This window comes from Entelurus aequoreus, linkage group LG25 (genome assembly GCF_033978785.1).
Source record: "Entelurus aequoreus isolate RoL-2023_Sb linkage group LG25, RoL_Eaeq_v1.1, whole genome shotgun sequence".
In the NCBI taxonomy this organism is placed as follows: domain Eukaryota; kingdom Metazoa; phylum Chordata; class Actinopteri; order Syngnathiformes; family Syngnathidae; genus Entelurus; species Entelurus aequoreus.
In genome coordinates, this window is record NC_084755.1 from 12,121,813 (window position 1) to 12,143,638 (window position 21,826).

The following is a 21,826-nucleotide window of genomic DNA, read 5'->3' on the forward strand; positions in this document are numbered from 1 at the left end:
GTTACATGGCCTTTCCTTTTAACAACACTGAGTAAACGTTTGGGAACTTAGGAGACCAATTTTTGAAGCTTTTCAGGTGGAATTATTTCCCATTCTTGCTTGATGTACAGCTTAAGTTGTTCAACAGTCCGGGGTAACTCAAGCCCCGGGGGCCAGATCAGGCCCGCCACATCATTTTGAATGGCCCGTGAAAGCTTGGAGGCACTGTGAAAACAGCAACTATATTTTTTATGCAAAAAAAACAACACAAATTTGGCAGCTCAATCACCACAATTTTACAGTAAAATAGAGTGACCATTTTACTGTAAATTTTATGGTAAAGTTCTGCCATTTTTTTTGGACCGCAAAATCTACAGATTAGGTAAAATATACATTTACTAATCAAATGCATAGGTAATTGTGTGACAATATCATGTGGCTAATCCAGGGGTGTCCAAACTTTTTCCACTGAGGGCCGCACACGGAAAAATTAAAGCATGTGGGGGCCATTTTGATATTTTTCATTTTCAAACCATAACAAAATATATGGATTTTTTATTTATTTTACCTTTAGGGGTCCCGGGGACCATAAAGGGTCTCAGTCATTAAAATGTTAAAAATAAATCATATTATTATTATTTTTTTATTATTTAACGCTAACAGTAAATCTCTATATCAACTTCAAGTTGATATAAAGTAATACAAATTAAAAAAAATGTTTTATGGCTTTTCTGTCAAAAACAACTTACTTTTTTTTATAGTAAAACTGAAATATGCAGTATTTAGTAATTAGAGCCCTAAAAGATCAGTAATGCAGGACACCATTGATTTGAATTATTTTAAATTTTTGAGTAATCACAGTGAAAAGATAAATTAAAAAATCACTAAATATATTTGGGATCCAAAAGGTGCCCCACTCATAAAGTGATACATTTTTATTAGGTTTTTCTTTTACTTTCAACACTTAAGTTACGAGATCAACTTCAGATATATCTGTCGATTTTATGCTGGAACTATTATTTTGTTTGTTTTATGCGCTTTTGTCAAAGAAAACATTGATGTTTTTATATGGCTACTACACAATATATGCAATATTTACCACATAAAACATTTTAAAGTGAAATATTTGAAGTAATTGGAGCCCTGAAAATAATTCATTATAACATGGATTTTTTGTCATTATTTTTTTTTTTTTGAGCAATGGCAAAAAAAGAAAAATTAAGAAAGACAAAAGAAAAAAAAACAGCCTGCATGGCAGCTTTTGTGTCAACATTGCAACTTTTTCTTGTTAGATTTCACCTCATTCCACTTTTTTTAATGTTCTTTTTTATTTTTACTATAATATTTCCAGAATGTGTGGCGGGCCGGTAAACAATTAGCTGCGGGCCGCAAATGGCCCCCGGGCAGCACTTTGGACACCCCTGGGCTAATCCTTATACATGTATTTCTTTTATTAATGTTACATGTGGCTGGCCCCCTGAGGGCAGCCAAAACTGCAACGTGGCCCTCAGTGAAAATGAGTTTGACACCCCTGATCTAACACAAGCAACTAGTAGACTCTTTTTTACGTCTGCAGTGGGATTCAAACCCCCCTGTGATGTATGATAAATAATGTATTGGAAATTGATACTTATATGGTACATGTATTTTGCCAGCTTTACATATGTCATGTCTTCTCTACAGGTCATCATGTGTTGTTTACCTTGACATACAGGGATATCAGTCATGGTATAGGACAGTAAAGTCACATGGAGGGAGACTATGAGTACTTGTGGTGGGGCCTTTATTTATTTATGTGGACAGATGAATATTGGTAATTTATTATTAACGGATTACTTTATTTGGGGCAATTGTGTTGATGAGAGCGACATATGGTACCGAGAGGCTAATTAGATGCTCATATATAATACATACGTACATATACATAAATACACTATATTGCCAAAAATATTTGGCCACCCATTCAAATGATCAGAATCAGGTAAATAAAAAATCAAGCACTTAGGCATGGAGACTGTTTCTAGGGATGATGTTTGATAAGAAATTATCGAGTTCGAGCCTATTATCGAATCCTCTTATCGAACCGATTCCTTATCGATTCTCTTATCGAGTCCAGATAGGTTGTTGTATATGGAAAAAAACACACAATATTTGGTTTAACAAAAGCTCACTTTTATTATATAAGGAAAAAAAAAATCTAATAAATAAATAAATATTGACTGTTACCCCCCTAAAAAAATAAAATAAAATAAATAAATATTGACTGTTGTTACCCAAAGTATATTAAGTGGGATTTTTCAGAAAAACAAATATATACAGTATCACAAAAACAACCTGTCTCTGTGATCACTATAGGTGTATAAATAATAATATAGTGTTGAATAAAATCAGTCCCTTGGGCACAAAACTGAAAATAATACAGCTCTCCAAAAAGTGCAATTCTGCTGCTATTTGACGTAACTGTTTGTTATGATGCTTTGACATTTTTGCACTTTATTTCTTTTATTGAAAGAAAATTCTATGAAGAGAAAAGTTGTTTGCAAATGTGGTTACAATGCTAAAAATTGAAAAGTTAAAGCTAAAAAAAGAAATACACTTTATTGAGTTAAAATCTTTCTTTATAGGGGGAAAGATGTGATGTTATGAGCTAGGAAATATAACAACTACACTACCCAAAATGCAACGGGAGTGACGAGCATGCGCGGTAGCCCCGAAAAGTGTTGTTGCATGTCGTCACCCGTGAAAGTAAACGTCAAGAACTCAGCCAACACGCCTCGTCTGCATTATTTATAATTAGACAGACAACACATATACAGTGTGGTTTTGTTTTGTTTACAAGGAAATAAAAACAAAAGTTAAAAAAGGGAGATGTCGTACATGTTGTATATATATGTATGTACTGCGGTTGCTTTAAGAACGTTGTGACAGCTGCCGTAAAGGAGGTGCGTTGCTAGCCTGGTTGCTATGTTTCCGGTTGGTCGTAAAAGTATTCGTCATGTGTTTGTACCCTGCTCAAATCTCTCAGTAAAGTTATTCATTGGATTATACCTTTTGTTTTGAACATTATTATCCCATTGTTTTTCCTGCTTTCCCTATCTGCACCTAATGACTGAGCTACGTGACGTAAATTCTTGTGACGTCTCAAGGGGCATTCTGGTCGGGATGGGATTCGTTCCGAGGGATTCGAATAAAAAACCAACTCTTTGTCTTTACTATAGTGGTCTCGATAACGGGTACCGGTTCTCAAAAAGGGATTCGAGTGCGAGGACTCGGTTCTTTTCTTATCGAACAACCGGGAAAACCGGTTTCGAGTATCATCCCTAACTGTTTCTACAAATATTTGTGAAAAAATGGGCCACTCTCAGGAGCTCAGTGATTTCCAGCGTGGAACTGTCATAGGATGGCACCTGTGCAGCAAATCCAGTCGTGAAATTTCCTCGCTCCTAAATATTCCAAAGTTAACTGTCGGCTTTATTATTAGAAAATGGAAGAGTTTGGGAACAACAGCAACTCAGCTATGAAGTGGTAGGCCACGTAAACTGACAGAGAGGGGTCAGCGGACGCTGAAGCGCATAGTGTGAAGAGGTCGCCGACTTTTTGCACAGTCAGTTGCCACAGAGCTCCAAACTTCATGTGACCTTCCAATTAGCCCACGTACAGTACGCAGAGAGCTTCATGGAATGTGTTTCCATGGCCGAGCAGCTGTATTTAAGGTATACATCACCAAGTCCAATGCAAAGCGTGGGATGCAGTGGTGTAAAGCACGTCTCCACTGGATTCTAGAGCAGTGAGTGATGAATCACGCTTTTCCATCTGGCAATCTGATGGACGAGTCTGGGTTTAGAGGTTGACAGGAGAACGCTACATTTCGGACTGCATGAAATTTGGTGGAGGAGGAATTATGGTGTGAGGTTGTTTTTCAGGAGTTGGGCTTGGCCCCTTAGTTCCAGTGAAAGGAACTTTGAATGCTCCAGGATACCAAAAAATGTTGGACAATTCCATGCTCCCAACCTTGTGTAGGGTTGGGTATCGTTTGAATTCGAACGATTCCGATTCCGATTCTTTGTTTCGATTCCGATTCCTGACTATTCTCGATTCCGATTCTTTTAAGAGGCAGGGTCAAAAAAAAGTTTAGGATATTTTAAATGAGCTAGCTAACCTACAGTCTTTCTGAATGAAATAGTCTGACATTCTCCATCAATTTTAATTCTATTAACTTTTTATGAACTTTACTATAAATTCCTCACAGGGCTGTTTTCAACTAGAATATAAATATCAAATCTATGAACTTGAATATAAATATTATAAATTATGAATACATTTTCCCAGGGGTACACTTTCCTCAAGAGAGCTTTATTTTTGAAAACCTCATGAAAACACATTTACACATAAGTGTATGATGCTGCAGGAAACCTCATGAAAACACATTTACACACACAAGTGTATGATGCTGCAGGAAACCTCATGAAAACACATTTACACACACAAGTGTATGATGCTGCAGGAAACCTCATGAAAACACATTTACACACACAAGTGTATGATGCTGCAGGAAACCTCATGAAAACACATTTACACACACAAGTGTATGATGCTGCAGGAAACCTCATGAAAACACATTTACACATAAGTGTATGATGCTGCAGGAAACCTCATGAAAACACATTTACACACACAAGTGTATGATGCTGCAGGAAACCTCATGAAAACACATTTACACACACAAGTGTATGATGCTGCAAGAAACCTCATGAAAACACATTTACACATAAGTGTATGATGCTGCAGGAAACCTCATGAAAACACATTTACACACACAAGTGTATGATGCTGCAGGTACTTAAAAATGTTACCGTGCTCCCACTGATGGGCTAACCTGGTGCAGAAAAGCAAATAAACAATAAGAAACAACTTGCAAAACCCAGTCCAGATTAGCAGCAGGTACAGTATAAAATCAGAGACAGTTCTTGTTTAGGAAAATGACCATATCCACCTTCTCAGGCAGGATGCGTGAGCGTTCTGGACAGATAGTGTCTCCTGCTGTGGAAAATACACGTTCGCTGGGTGTGGAAGAAGCTTGAACGCATAAATAGGAGAAAGCGCGATCTGACAGCAAAGGATAAGTCTTTTGTTGGTTCCACCGGACCACCACCATGCAGCAGGGTCGTCAGACGTAAGTATCGGTGGAACGTCCTGGTACATCTGCAGCTCTCTCTCCACTCGTTTCTTGATGGACATGGAGCTCTGTTATTTCACTGTTATTTCATTTTTTTTTGTAAAGTAAAGCCACACTTTCGACCGCCAAGCTTGACTGACTCGCTCGGCTATGCTAACACTTCCGGCGGTGGGCGCTTCTTCGTTGGTGTTCAGCGGCTTCTTCTTCCGGTTCGGCGGACATATTTTTTTCCGGCCGGCGGACTGGGTATTGTCACGCCAATTCGTGACAGTATCGAAAATAGGAATCGAAATTTAAACTTTTGAACAATTCCGGGAGAATCGGAAAGTTAGTCCCGGTTCCAATCGATACTTGATACCCAACCCTAACCTTGTGGGAACAGTTTGGAGCGGGCCCTGGTGTGGATGAACTTGACTGGCCTGCACAGAGTCCTGACCTGAACCCGATAGAACACCTTTGGGATGAATTAGAACGGAGACTGAGAGCCAGGTCTTCTCGACCAACATCAGTGTGTGACTTTTGGAAGAATGGTGGAAAATTCCTATAAACACACTCCGCTACCTTGTGGACAGCCTTCTCAGAAGAGTTGAAGCTGTAAAAGGTGGACCGACATCATATTGAACCCTATGGGTTAGGAATGGGATGGCACTTCAAGTCCATATGTGAGTCAAGGCAGGTGGCCAAATACTTTTGGCAATATAAAGTGTATACCAATAGACTCAAATTAAATATATATTCTATTAATGATTATGATGTCTTTTAGCTGATAAAAGCCTCTCAGTTTTTTTACCTAAACTAAATAGAAGAATAACATGTTTTATGCTGCGCTTCCTCAGGCCGTGGAGAAACTGGTGCAGGGTGCCGACTCGGGCTGTCCCTCGGAAAGGGAGAAGCAGGCGGTCTTGAACTGCACCCGCATTCTGACCCGCATCCTCCCTTACATCTTTGAGGACCAGGACTGGAGAGGGTTCTTCTGGTCCACGGTGCCTGGCGCCGGGCGTGCCGGGGTGAGCGTCCGCATGGCGGCAACACGCATCTAAAAATACACGTGAGGTTAAAGTTAATCAGGAATGAAGGGAATGTGGATTGTGTTGAGGATGTGATTTTGATGCTTACTCACTGCAGCCGTTAAATGACTGCTTAAGGGACTTTCCTCATTCTAGTCTAATATTCACGTGTTATGTTTTCATTCATTTAAACTCGGGGGTCAGCAACCCGCGGCTCTAGAGCCACATGTGGCTCTTAAGCGGCGCTCTGGTGGATCCATGGAGCTTTTTCAAAAATGTATGGAAATGGAAAAAAAATCGGGGAAAAATATGTTTTTTGTTGTCATTTGGTTTCTGTAGGAGGACAAACACGACACACACCTTCCTCACTGTCAGAAAGCCCACCGTTTAATATGTTTGTGTGTATGCTTCACACCGTCTTTGTCTCATGTTGTCCACCAAACGTTTTATACTGTGCGGGAATGCACAAAGGTGAGCTTTGTTGATGTTGCTGACTTGTTGGAGTGTTAATCTGGCCTATTTGGTCGGTGCATGACTGCAAGCTAAGTGATGCTAACCTGCTATTTAGGCTAGCTGTATGTACATATTGCATCATTATGCCTCGTTTGTAGGTATATTTGAGCTCATTTAATTTCCTGTACTAATGTCCTCTGTGTATTTAGTTTATTTTTCCATGTTTAATGACACATTGATTTTGATAGTAGGCTAATATAGCTAATTAGCCACTTACATCTGTGTTGTCTTCATTATAACACTTATATAAGACTTTTAAAGTAATTTTGATAGTAGGCTAATATAGCTAAGATAGACACTTACATCGTGTGTTGTCTTCATTATAACACTTATATAAGACTTTTAAAGGAATTTTGATAGTAGGCTAATAGAGCTAATATAGACACTTACATCATGTGTTGCCTTCATTATAACACTTATATGAGACTTTTAATGTAATTTTGATAGTAAGCTAATATAGCTAACATAGACACTTACATCATGTGTTGCCTTCATTATAACACTTACGGTATATAAGACTTTTCAAGTCATTTTGATAGTAGGCTAATATAGATAATATAGACACTTACATCATGTGTTGTCTTCATTATAACACTTATATAAGACTTTTAATGTAATGTTGATAGTAGGCTAATGTAGCTAATATAGACACTTACATCATATGTTGCCTTCGTTATAACACTTATATAAGACTTTTAAAGTCATTTTGATAGTAGGCTAATAAAGCTAATTAGCCACTTACATCATGTGTTGTGTTCATCATAACACTTATATAAGACTTTTTAAGTCGTTTTGATAGTAGGCTAATATAACTAATATAGACACTTACATCATGTGTTGTCTTCATTATAACACTTATATAAGACTTTTAAAGTCAGTTTGATAGTAGGCTATTATAACTAATATAGACACTTACATCATGTGTTGTCTTCATTATAACACTTATATAAGACTTAAAGTAATTTTGATAGTAGGCTAATAGAGCTAATATAGACACTTACATCATGTGTTGCCTTCATTATAACACTTATATAAGACTTTTAATGTAATTGTGATAGAAAGCTAATATAGCTAACGTAGACACTTACATCATGTGTTGCCTTCATTATAACACTTATATAAGACTTTTCAAGTCATTTTGATAGTAGGCTAACATAGATAATATAGACACTTACATCATGTGTTGTCTTCATTATAACACTTATTTAAGACTTTTAATGTCATTTTGATAGTAGGCTAATGTAGCTAACATAGACACTTACATCATATGTTGCCTTCGTTATAACACTTATATAAGACTTTTAAAGTCATTTTGATAGTAGGCTAATATAGACACATCATGTGTTGTGTTCATTATAACACTTATTTAAGACTTTTAATGTCATTTTGATAGTAGGCTAATGTAGCTAACATAGACACTTACATCATATGTTGCCTTCGTTATAACACTTATATAAGACTTTTAAAGTCATTTTGATAGTAGGCTAATATAGCTAATATAGACACATCATGTGTTGTGTTCATTATAACACTTATATAAGACTTTTTTTTAAGTCGTTTTGATAGTAGGCTGATATAGCTAATATAGACACTTACATCATGTGTTGTCTTCATTATAACACTTATATAAGACTTTTAAAGTCATTTTGATAGAAGGCTAAAATAACTAACATAGACACTTACATCATGTGTTGCCTTCATTATAACACTTATATAAGACTTTTAATGTAATTGTGATAGAAAGCTAATATAGCTAACGTAGACACTTACATCATGTGTTGCCTTCATTATAACACTTATCTAAGACTTTTCAAGTCATTTTGATAGTAGGCTAATATAGATAATATAGACACATCATGTGTTGTCTTCATTATAACACTTATATAAGACTTTTAAAGTCATTTTGATAGTAGGCTAATATAGCTAACATAGACACTTACATCATGTGTTGTCTTCATTAAAACACTTATAAAAGTCTTTTAATTTTTCGCGGCTCCAGACCGATTACTTTTTTGTATCTGTGTTCCAATATGGCTCTTTCAACATTTTGGGTTGCAGACCCCTGATTTAACCGAATCATATATTTCTAGACGGAGGAGCTGGACGATGACGAAGGAGCTCGACCCCTGGCCGAGTCGCTTCTCCTGGCCATCGCCGACCTCCTCTTTTCCCCGGACTTCACCGTGCACAGCCACAGAAGAGGCCCGGTAAGAACGCAGCGTCCTCCATTGCTGTTGTCGCTGCTGCTGCTGCTGCTGCTGTTAACCACAAACATGATCAGGTTTCACTTTAAAGTGTTTCCTCCCTGCTGAAAAGTCACCCAACTAACCTGTCATCCAAGTTTTGGAAGAAAAAAACCGTCTTCCCACTGATGACGGCTATACTGTCAGTCATAACAGGAAGACTTTTGTCCCTAATGGCAGTAAAGGGCTGTTGCAAGTCTGACTCAATCACAAGTTGACCTGTTTTGGTGTTATCATTGCACCACCTGTTTGTTTGTTTGTTCTTTCACATAGTCGCCTTATGGAAAATGTTGCCTCATGAAACGGGTTATAACCAGTTCACTGCAGTTCACATGATCAGCATTAACTACAGTAGCTCACCACCATGAGAACTTCTCACATTTGACCATTGTTTTTCTTTTATTGCAGCATTACTTCCCAAGGGATAATACTATAAATATAACATTTGAATATATTTTTGATTTACTTTAAAGCAGTGGTTCTTAACCTTGTTGGAGGTACCGAACCCCACCAGTTTCATATGCGCATTCACCGAACCCTTCTTTAGTGAAAAATATATATACATTTCTTTTCAAATTCAAGACAAAGTTACGGTATATGTTTTTGGTAACACTTTAGTATGGGGAACATATTCTAAGTAACAAAGACTTAATTTAGAGTTATTTGGACACTAGGGGAACATATTCTAAGTAACAAAGACTTAATTTAGAGTTATTTGGACACTAGGGGAACATATTCTAAGTAACAGACTTAATTTAGAGTTATTTGGACACTAGGGGAACATATTCTAAGTAACAAAGACTTAATTGAGAGTTATTTGGACACTAGGGGAACATATTCTAAGTAACAAATACTTAATTTAGAGTTATTTGGACACTAGGGGAACATATTCTAAGTAACAAATACTTAATTTAGAGTTATTTGGACACTAGGGGAACATATTCTAAGTAACAAATACTTAATTTAGAGTTATTTGGACACTAGGGGAACATATTCTAAGTAACAAAGACTTAATTTAGAGTTATTTGGACACTAGGGGAACATATTCTAAGTAACAAAGACTTAATTTAGAGTTATTTGGATACTAGGGGAACATATTCTAAGTAACAAAGACTTAATTGAGAGTTATTTGGACACTGGGGGAACATATTCTAAGTAACAAATACTTAATTTAGAGTTATTTGGACACTAGCGGAACATATTCTAAGTAACAAATACTTAATTTAGAGTTATTTGGACACTCGGGGAACATATTCTAAGTAACAAATACTTAATTTAGAGTTATTTGGACACTCGGGGAACATATTCTAAGTAACAAATACTTAATTTAGAGTTATTTGGACACTAGGGGAACATATTCTAAGTAGTAACAGACTTAATTTAGAGTTATTTGGACACTAGGGGAACATATTCTAAGTAACAAAGACTTAATTGAGAGTTATTTGGACACTAGGGGAACATATTCTAAGTAACAAATACTTAATTTAGAGTTATTTGGACACTAGGGGAACATATTCTAAGTAATAAAGACTTAATTTAGAGTTATTTGGACACTAGGGAAACATATTCTAAGTAACAAATACTTAATTTAGAGTTATTTGGACACTAGGGGAACATATTCTAAGTAACAAAGACTTAATTTAGAGTTATTTGGATACTAGGGGAACATATTCTAAGTAACAAAGACTTAATTGAGAGTTATTTGGACACTAGGGGAACATATTCTAAGTAACAAATACTTAATTTAGAGTTATTTGGACACTAGCGGAACATATTCTAAGTAACAAATACTTAATTTAGAGTTATTTGGACACTCGGGGAACATATTCTAAGTAACAAATACTTAATTTAGAGTTATTTGGACACTCGGGGAACATATTCTAAGTAACAAATACTTAATTTAGAGTTATTTGGACACTAGGGGAACATATTCTAAGTAGTAACAGACTTAATTTAGAGTTATTTGGACACTAGGGGAACATATTCTAAGTAACAAAGACTTAATTGAGAGTTATTTGGACACTAGGGGAACATATTCTAAGTAACAAATACTTAATTTAGAGTTATTTGGACACTAGGGGAACATATTCTAAGTAATAAAGACTTAATTTAGAGTTATTTGGACACTAGGGAAACATATTCTAAGTAACAAATACTTAATTTAGAGTTATTTGGACACTAGGGGAACATATTCTAAGTAATAAAGACTTAATTTAGAGTTATTTGGTTAGGGTTAGGGTTATGGTAAGGCCATGCCGAATAAGGCATTAATAAGTACTTAATAATGACTAATTAAGAGCCAATATGTTACTAATTTGCATGTTAATAAGCACCTAATTAATGGTGAATATGTTCCCCATACTAAAGTGTTACCATGTTTTTTTACTGGTGCACAAAATGAACCGTGCATGAACATCACCTTGTTCAAACAACAAAACCAACACAGTGCATAAACTCACAACAAATTACACACCTGCAAATCAGTATGACTTCAGCTGTTGCCGTATCCGTAATACGCCGATAGGGAGAAGTTTGTATTTACAGAATGAGTCGGGTGTGTTTTGACCTCCGCTGAACCCCTGAGGTCGACTCACCGAACCCAGGTTAAGAACCACTGCTTTAAAGTAAAGCGGTACTCGCCACTCAAAACATAGTAATTGACTAAACAGCTGGCAACACAAGTGCGTAGCAAGGTCATTGTGTCTTGTCTACAGTCAGGTGGTCAGTATGGTGCATGAGTGCTGCTGGCAATAGGGAGCTCTGGAATAATTTAGGGAAATTCCAATATGTACTATCACTAGAGATGTCCGATAATATCGGACTGCCGATATTATCGGCCGATAAATGTAATATCGGAAATTATCGGTATCGGTTTCATGAGTAAAATGTATGACTTTTTAAAACACAGCTGTACGGAGTGGTACACGGACGTAGGGAGAAGTACAGAGCAGTTGCGTATCCCAGTCATACTTGCCAACCCTCACGATTTTCCCGGGAGACTCCCGAATTTCAGTGCCCCTCCCGAAAAATCTCCCGGAGCAACCATTCTCCCGAATATTATCCGATGTCCACCCAGACAACAATATTCGGGGCATGCCTTTGCGTGCCGGCCCCGGTCACATAATTACTGCGGCTTTTCACACACACAAGAGAATGCAAAGCATACTTGGTCAACAGCCATACAGGTCACACTGAGGGTAGCCGTATAAACAACTTTAACACTGTTGCAAATATGCGCCACACTGTGAACCCACACCAAACAAGAATGACAAACACATTTCGGGAGAACATCCGCACCGTAACACAACATAAACACAACAGAACAAATACCCGGAATCCCTTGCAGCACTAACTCTTCCGGGACGCTACAATATTATACACCCCCCGCTACTCCCTAGCCCCCCACCTCAACCCCGCCCCCCGCATGTCCCGAATTCCAAGCTGCTGTTTTGAGGCATGTTAAAAAAAATAATGCACTTAGTGACTTCAATAATAAATATGGCAGTGCCATGTTGGCATTTTTTTTCCATAACTTGAGTTGATTTATTTTGGAAAACCTTGTTACATTGTTTAATGCATCCAGTGGGGCATCACAACAAAATTAGGCATAATAATGTGTTAATTCCACGACTGTATATATCGGTATCGGTTGATATCGGAAATCGGTAATTAAGAGTTGGACAATATCGGAATATCGGATATGGGCAAAAAAGCCATTATCGGACATCTCTAACTATCACACTAAGCACAACCGTCTTCCTTGGGAAACTGGGCCTTGTGGTGGTAGATGCATCATGGTCTGGGGCTGCAGTTATTGGAGGGAAAACGTAAATATGAACATATAGCCGAAAGCTATCTTAATAACATGGGTGCCAGAACTATGGTCCCGGGTGCCGGATCCGGCCCAACAGCGTCCACAATCCGCCCCATGTACAGTCGTGGTGTAAAGTTTACATACACTTGTAAAGAACATAATGTCATGGCTGTCTTGAGTTTCCAATCATTTCTACAACTTTTTGTGATAGAGTGATTGGAGCACATACTTGTTGGTCACAAAAAAACATTCATGAAGTTTGGTTCTTTTATGAATTTATTATGGGTCTACTGAAAATGTGACCAAATCTGCTGGGTCAAAAGTATACATACAGCAATGTTAATATTTGGTTACATGTCGCTTGGCAAGTTTCACTGCAATAAGGCGCTTTTGGTAGCCATCCACAAGCTTCTGGTTGAAATTTTGACGACTCTTCTTGACAAAACTAGTGCAGTTCAGCTAAATGTGTTGGTTTTCTGACATGGACTTGTTTCTTCAGCATTGTCCACACGTTTAAGTCAGGACTTTGGGAAGGCCATTCTAAAACCTTAATTCTAGCCTGATTTAGCCATTCCTTTACCACTTTTGATGTGTGTTTGGGGTCATTGTCCTGTTGGAACACCCAACTGCGCCCAAGACCCAACCTCCGGGCTGATGATTTTAGGTTGTCCTGAAGAGTTTGGAGGTAATCCTCCTTTTTCATTGTCCCATTTACTCTCTGTAAAGCACCAGTTCCATTGGCAGCAAAACAGGCTCAGAGCATAATACTACCACCACCACCATGTTTGACGGTAGGAATGGTGTTCCTGGGATTAAAGGCCTCACCTTTTCTTCTCCAAACATATTGCTGGGTATCGTGACTACACAGCAAAATTTTTGTTTCATCTCACATCACATGGACAAAGATAAGACCTAAGGGAGGAAAGTTCTGTGGTCAGATGAAACAAAAATGGAGCTGTTTGGCCACAATACCCAGCAATATGTTTGGATATCTGATATGTATAAAGTACAGTATGTATATATTCATGACTCTTTATGACAAATCCCGATATAGACAAGCAAACGAGAATGAAAAACACTTACTTTTTGCACATGTTTATTCCCAGAGGTTTAATGATGCATCTGTCCCTGAAGTTTTATGGAAATCAGTGCTGTAGTTCTTGTGTAATTTTGCCTACCAAAATAAAAAAAACATTTTTTTTAAATGAATCAAATCATTTCCTCGTCCCCAAACTGTCATCTTATGTTATCTACTTTGTTATGATGTGTTGTTTATCTTTGCTCGTTTTGTGTTTTGTTTACAATACTTCATTAGGTCACGGTTTGTGTGTGGCTTCACAATGAAGGTCATTTATTGCCATCTACTGCCTCGTTCATTTGAGAGCGCACACTGTCCATTACAGAAAGGCACAGAAATACGATGTTCTGCTTATATTGATTATTTTACACTGGATGTCGGTTCCTTTCCAGTTATTATTGTTAATAATTAGAGGTGTGGGAAAAAAAAGATTCGAATTTGAATCGCGATTCTCACGTTGTGCGATTCAGAATCGATTCTCATTTTTAAAAAATCGATTTTTTAACATTTTTATTAATTTATTTAAAAAAAAAAAGTTTTTATTTTTTTTATTTTTTATTAATCAATCCAACAAAACAATACACAGCAATACCATACCAATGCAATCCAATTCCAAAACCAAACCCGACCCAGCAACACTCAGAACTGCAATAAACAGAGCAATTGAGAGGAGACACAAACACGACACAGAACAAACCAAAAGTAGTGAAACAAAAATGAATATTATCAACAACAGTATCAATATTAGTTACAATTTCAACATAGCAGTGATTAAAAATCCCTCATTGACATTATCATTAGACATTTATAAAAAAGAAAAAAAAGAATAGTGTCACAGTGGCTTACACTTGCATCCCATCTCATAAGCTTGACAACACACTGTGTCCAATATTTTCACAAAGATAAAATAAGTCATATTTTTGGTTCATTTAATAGTTAAAACAAATTTACATTATTGCAATCAGTTGATAAAACATTGTCCTTTACAATTATAAAAGCTTTTTACAAAAATCTACTACTCTGCTTGCATGTCAGCAGACTGGGGTAGATCCTGCTGAAATCCTATGTATTGAATGAATAGAGAATCCTTTTGAATCGGGAAAAAATCGTTTTAGAATCCAAAATCGTGTTGAATTGAAAAAAAAATCGATTTTGTTTGAATCGTGGGACACCCAAAGATTCACAGCCCTATTAATTATGTATGCAGTGTAATAATGTCCAATAATTAGACATGTGAATGTGTTTGCAGGACTCAGTGGAGAGCATGCACTCCATCGACAGCTGCGAATACATCTGGGAAGCGGGAGTGGGCTTTGCCCAGTCCCCCCCTCTGAACTACATCCATGACTTGAATCGGTGAGTCCACGTACGCTCGATGTATTCTCATCTACTCACCGGCGAAGTCATCTATTTATGATTTATTGTCAGGACGGAGCTGCTGAGGTTGCTCCTCACCTGCTTTTCCGAGCTCATGTACCTGCCCGCCTCACCAGACACCACTGTCCTCAACCCCTGGGTGACTTTTTTCTGCTCCGCTGAGAATCGGTAAAACTTCATCCTCTCCTAAGAGTCCATAACTGTTATTTAAAGGGGAATTGCACTATTTTTGTTTAATTTTGCCCATCATCCACAATCCTTATTTAAGACAAGAACACACGTCTTTCCCTTTTAAACTATATTACCAAAGTATTTGGCCACCCATCCAAACGATCAGAATCAGGTGTCCTAATCACTTGGCCCGGCCACAGGTGTATAAAATCAAGCACTTAGGCATGGAGACTGTTTCTACAAACATTTGTGAAAGAATGGGCCGCTCTCAGTGATTTCCAGCGTGGAACTGTCATAGGATGCCACCTGTGCAACAAAAAAATCCAGTCGTGACATTACCTCGCTCTTAAATATTCCAAAGTCAACTGTCGGCTTTATTATAAGAAAATGGAAGAGTTTGGGAACAACAGCAACTCAGCCACAAAGTGGTAGGCCGCGTAAACTGACAGAGAGGGGTCAGCGGATGCAGTGGTACTGGGTGGTACACTGGGACACGACGTCCACGGTTTCCAAAAACAATTTGAAATGTGGACTCGTCAGACCACAGAACACTTTTCCACTTTGCATCAGTCCATCTTAGATGAGCTCGGGCTCAGCGAAGCTGGCGGCGTTTCTGGGTGTTGTTGATAAATGGCTTTGGCTTTGCATAGTAGAGTTTTAACCTTCACTTACAGATGTAGCGACGGACTGTAGTTACTGACAGTGGTTTTCTGAAGTGTTCCTGTGCCCATGTGGTGATATCCTTTACACACTGATGTCGCTTTTTGACATCAGGGATCGAAGGTCCGTAATATCATCGCTTACGTGCAGTGATTTCTCCAGATTCACTGGAACTTTTGATGATATTATAGACCGAAGATGGTGAAATTCCTAAATTCTTTGCAATAGCTCGTTGAGAAATGTTGTTCTTAAACTGTTGGACAATTTGCCCACGCATTTGTTCACAAAGTGGTGACCCTTGCTGGCAGTAAGTCGGACCCGTTTCCAGTGAGGGTTGGACTCCGCCAATGCTGCCCTTTGTCACTGATTCTGTTCATAAATTTTATAGACAGAATTTCTAGGCGCAGTCAGGGCGTTGAGAGGATCCAGTTTGGTGGCTGCAGGATTAGGTCTCTGCTTTTTGCAGATGATGTGGTCCTGATGGCTTCATCTGGCCAGGATCTTCAGCCCTCACTGGATCGGTTCGCAGCCGAGTGTGAAGCGACTGGGATGAGAATCAGCACCTCCAAGTCGGAGTCCATGGTTCTCGCCCGGAAAAGGGTGGAGTGCCATCTCCGAGCTGGGGAGGAGATTTTGCCCCAAGTAGAGGAGTTCAAGTACCTCAGAGTCTTGTTCATGAGTGAGGGAAGAGTGGATCGTGAGATCGACAGGCGAATCGGTGCGGCGTCTTCAGTAATGTATCGATCCGTTGTAGTGAAGAAGGAGCTGAGCCGGAAGGCAACGCTCTCAATTTACCGGTCGATCTACGTTCCCATCCTCACCTTTGGTCATGAGCTTTGGGTTATGACTGAAAGGACAAGTTCACGGGTAGTTTCCTCCGCCGGGTGGTGGGGCTCTGTCATCTGGGAGGAGCTAAAGTAAAGCCACTGCTCCTCCACATGGAGAGGAGCCAGATGAGGTGGTTCGGGCATCTGGTCAGGATGCCACCCGAACGCCTCCCTAGGGAGGTATTTAGGGCATGTCCGACCGGTAGGAGGCCACGGGGAAGACCCAGGACACGTTGGGAAGACTATGTCTCCCGGCTGGCCTGGGAACGCCTTAGGATCCCCCGGCAGGAGCTGGACGGAGTGGTTGGGGAGAGGGAAGTCTGGGCTTCTCTGATTAGGTAGCTGCCCCCGCGATCCGACCTCGGATAAGCGGAAGAAGATGGATGGATGGATGGATGGATTAATGGTGTCAAATTGTTTAGTTTGATCCATAAATACTGTCACTGCACATTGTTTACCGTCTATTGCATTGGTAATCACTTCTGTTATTTCGATTAAACCCATATATAGGCGTAACATTGTCAGCCACTTCGTACTAGCAGTTTTTCTACTATTTAGAACGCACATAAAAGGGAAAGACTTGTGTTCTTGTCTTACTTAGGGATTGTTAATGATGGGCAAAATTCCCTCAAAATCGCAGTCCCATTTTAACGCTGGTGTATCTCCCACCAGGCACGCTTTGCCTCTCTTCACCTCTCTGCTCAACGTGGTGTGTGCCTACGACCCGGTGGGCTACGGCATCCCGTACAACCACCTGCTGTTCTCTGACTACCGGGAGCAGCTGGTGGAGCAGGCGATGCAGATCCTCATTGTGACTCTGGAGCACGATCGCCGGGTTTCCCAGTGCCTGTCCTCGCCGTCCAATGTGGAGGAACACGAGGTTTGAAGCCAAGATCGTTTGCATTGTGATAAAGCACCAATAACGGTTTGTTTTTCTGTCCGTGCAGTCCACCGGCCCTGAAAACCTGTTTGTCAATTATTTATCAAGAATCCACAGAGAGGAGGTACGGTTTCTAGAACTAAAAAGACACAATTGAGGATCATGTCCCTTCAAGGTCTTCTCGTCTTCCAGGACTTTGACTTTGTGCTGAAAGGCTTAGCTCGTCTGCTCACTAACCCTTTGACTCAAACGTATCTGCCCAATTCCACCAAGAAGATCCAGTTCCACCAGGAACTTCTGGTGCTTTTCTGGAAGCTTTGTGACTTCAATAAGGTGGGGCGAAGCGTTTACGAGAACATTTTATGTGAGCTAAGGCGGTAATAAAAGTCTTTGTTTGTCTTTCCATGCCAGAAATTCCTCTTTTTTGTCCTGAAGAGTAGCGACGTGCTGGATATTCTGGTCCCAATACTCTACTACCTTAACGATGCAAGAGCTGATCAATGTAAGTCTTGGCTATACTTTAGAGTAGTCAGTTTACAGCTTGTATAGATGTACAATGCAGTCAACACCAGTGTTGGGTTGGTTACTGAAAACCAGTAACTAGTTACAGTTACTAGTTACTTTATTTCAAAAGTAACTCAGTTACTAACTCAGTTACTTACACCAAAAAGTAATTTGTTACTGTGAAAAGTAACTATTTAGTTACTTATATATATATATATATATATATATATATATATATATATATATATATATATATATATATATATATATATATTTTTTTTTTTTTTTTTTTTTAAGGCCCCCTTTAAAGGCCTACTGAAATGAAATGTTCTTATTTAAACGGGGATAGCAGATCCATTCTGTGTCATACTTGATCATTTCGCGATATTGCCATATTTTTGCTGAAAGGATTTAGTAGAGAACATCGACGATAAAGTTCGCAACTTTTGGTCGCTGATAAAAAAAGCCTTGCCTGTACCGGAAGTAGCGTGACGTCGCAGGTTGAAAGGATCCTCACATTTCCCCATTGTTTACACCAGCATCGAGAGCGATTAGGACCGACAAAGTGACGATTACCCCATTAATTTGAGCGAGGATGAAAGATTCGTGGATGAGGAACATGAGAGTGAAGGACTAGAGTGCAGTGCAGGACGTATCGTTTTTTCGGTCTGACCGTAACTTAGGTAAAAGGGCTCATTGGATTCCACACTTTCTCCTTTTTCTATTGTGGATCACGGATTTGTATTTTAAACCACCTCGGATTCTATATCCTCTTGAAAATGAGAGTCGAGAACGCAAAATGGACATTCACAGTGACTTTTATCTCCACGACAATACATCGGTGAAGCAGAGCAGACCTCGACAGAGCTATGCTAAAAACATTAGCTATCCACCTACGCCAGCCCTCATCTGCTCATCAACACCCGTGCTCACCTGCGTTCCAGCGATCGACGGCGCGACGAAAGACTTCACCCGATCATAGATGCGGTCGGCGGCTAGCGTCGGATAGCGCGTCTGCTATCCAACTCAAAGTCCTCCTGGTTGTGTTGCTGCAGTCAGCCGCTAATACACCGATCCCACCTACAGCTTTCTTCTTTGCAGTCTCCATTGTTCATTAAACAAATTGCAAAAGATTCACCAACACAGATGTCCAGAATACTGTGGAATTTTGGGATGAAAACAGAGCTGTTTGTATTGGGATACAAGGTGTCCGAATACTTCCGCTTCAACCATTGACGTCACGCGCAAACGTCATCATACCTAGACGTTTTCAACCGGAAGTTTCCCGGGAAATTTAAAATTGCACTTTATAAGTTAACCCGGCCGTATTGGCATGTGTTGCAATGTTAAGATTTCATCCTTGATATATAAACTATCAGACTGCGTGGTCGGCAGTAGTGGGTTTCAGTAGGCCTTTAATGTCCTTTTAGCCTTCATTTCAGTACTGTTATTGCACTGGAGAATAATACAATCTGTTGATCAACTTGACATGCATTTGCATCACTGAACTCTGCTAAGCAATGTGGTCTACGTACAACACACAGAGACAAAGATATGTTTCAAAGGGCCCATTTGTTTCAGGCCAGAACAAATTGACAACTATTTTAAATAGCTGCAACACAACATACATAAGTAACAAACAGCATAATAACAACATAGCTGTAAGCCAAGGAAGGCACACACTACATACACAAAGCCTAACCAGGCGTTTTTTTCTCTCAAGGAATTCTGAAATAAAATCATGTCTGAAGCCCAGAACACTCTACACATTTCCCCAGTTTTAGTTTACAGATAAGGAAAGATTGGCCTGGCCCACTAGCATCCCTCTTTATGTTTGTGAACTTTATAGTCTATACATTTAGAGTGATGTGATAATCAAACACTCTAGAAGACTAGAATGAAAGAGTATATAAGAGAATTGACAGAGTGTGTGTACCATCAGTGCTGCAATGGCTCTATCAATGTTGTCCTGGCTAGCAGTGCCTCGTTAAAATCCAGCCGCTGTTGCTTAGGAGGTGAAGTGGGACGGTGTGGCGAAGTTGGTAGAGTGGCTGAGCCAGCAATCGGAGTGTTGCTGGTTACCGGGGTTCAATCCCCACCTTCTACCTTCCTAGTCACGTCTGTTGTGTCCTTGGGCAAGACACTTCACCCTTTGCCTCTGATGGCTGCTGGTTAGCGCTTTGCATGGCAGCTCCCGCCATCAGTGTGTGAATGTGTGTGTGAATGGGTAAATGTGTAAATACTGTCAAAGCGCTTTGAGTACCTTGAAGGTAGAAAAGCGCTATACAAGTATAACCCATTTATCATTTATTTATAAGTGTGTCTCTCTTTACTAGCTTCGTCGAAGCATGTTGCTTTTGTAGCTGTTTCAGCAGATTTGAATTGGTAGGATAGGATCTTTGATCCAAGACACAACTTGCATATAACTAAAATGTTCTTTCCTTTGTGGTCGACTAAAGAAAAGTAGTGAGAATATCTCCATGTTAAGAAACTCGGCTTCGGGCTTCGCCATGTCTTGTTAGTAAACACAGACACGCCCCCTCCCACACACACACATACACACACACAGAGCGCGCCTCTTCCTTGTCGCCTCATCTCCGTCGCCTCTTCTGCAGCTCTCCAATAAAACACACTCAGATCTTCTCAGTTTCTAGCCTATACTACATAAAAAATAACGTAAAATAACGCAGTAACGCATCATGTAGTAACGGTAACTGAGTTACTGAATACAAAAAACAACTTTGTAACGCGTTAGTCCCAACACTGGTCAACACACATCAACAGTTTTCCAAACTTTGAGATCTCGCTCGACTTCACAATGTTGGAATTACAGTTTCCCTCAATAACTCGCAGCTCCCCCTGCGCCAGCAGCACTCGTGCACACTACTGTACCACCCTGTTTGATTGTAAACACGGGAATGATCTTGTGACTCACATTTGCCACCGTGGTACCGCAACTTAAGAGGGATTTGAGATAAGGGTTTTCTCTCAACTAATTGTTATACAAGCAAATATTTGAGTTACAAGCATCCGCAACATTAGTTGGCATCGCAAATGTCCCAGTGAACCTGTAAGATCCGACTAAAATATCTGGTCTTACTCGGACTATGTTGAGAAAAAGAAGTGGATGATATTCATTGAAGTCATTCATTCAATGGAAACAATCAAACCACATGACCAACTGTGTCGTCAACTTGGCGAAACAATTCCAGTATATTACTGCTAGTCTGTACTAGGGTTGTACAGTATACCAGTATTAGTATAGTACCGCGATACTAATGAATCATATTCAGTACTATACCGCCTCTAAAAAGAACCGGTCCCCCACACTCCCTTTCTTCGTCACGTCTTGTCATTGCTGGTTTACGAGCAGAGGAGCATGTTCGGCAACACACAATCACAGAGTACTTACAAGCAGACACAGTGTGTAGACAGGAAAGGGAGAACGGACGCATTTTGGCTTAAAAACTAACGATAAAGGTGAAGTTATAACACTGAAACACCCTCAGGAAGAGGTGCTTTAAGACATGGCTAGCTAGCTAGCGGCTAAAGTCCAGTGTTTTAGCTACTTCTAAATCACTAATCCTTGTCTCCATG

General features: G+C 39.4%; 1 protein-coding gene across 1 annotated transcript in view; it reads left to right on the forward strand.

Moving 5' to 3' along the window:
- Positions 1–21,826, forward strand: part of LOC133642724 (protein HID1-like) — a 47,685-nt gene that overhangs the window by 1,497 nt on the left and 24,362 nt on the right. The window contains exons 3-10 of the mRNA XM_062037080.1: positions 5,992–6,162; positions 8,766–8,882; positions 15,060–15,166; positions 15,239–15,355; positions 17,518–17,725; positions 17,793–17,849; positions 17,918–18,058; positions 18,137–18,227. Coding sequence (XP_061893064.1) covers positions 5,992–6,162; positions 8,766–8,882; positions 15,060–15,166; positions 15,239–15,355; positions 17,518–17,725; positions 17,793–17,849; positions 17,918–18,058; positions 18,137–18,227 — 1,009 coding nt within the window. The remainder of the gene's footprint in view (positions 1–5,991; positions 6,163–8,765; positions 8,883–15,059; positions 15,167–15,238; positions 15,356–17,517; positions 17,726–17,792; positions 17,850–17,917; positions 18,059–18,136; positions 18,228–21,826) is intronic.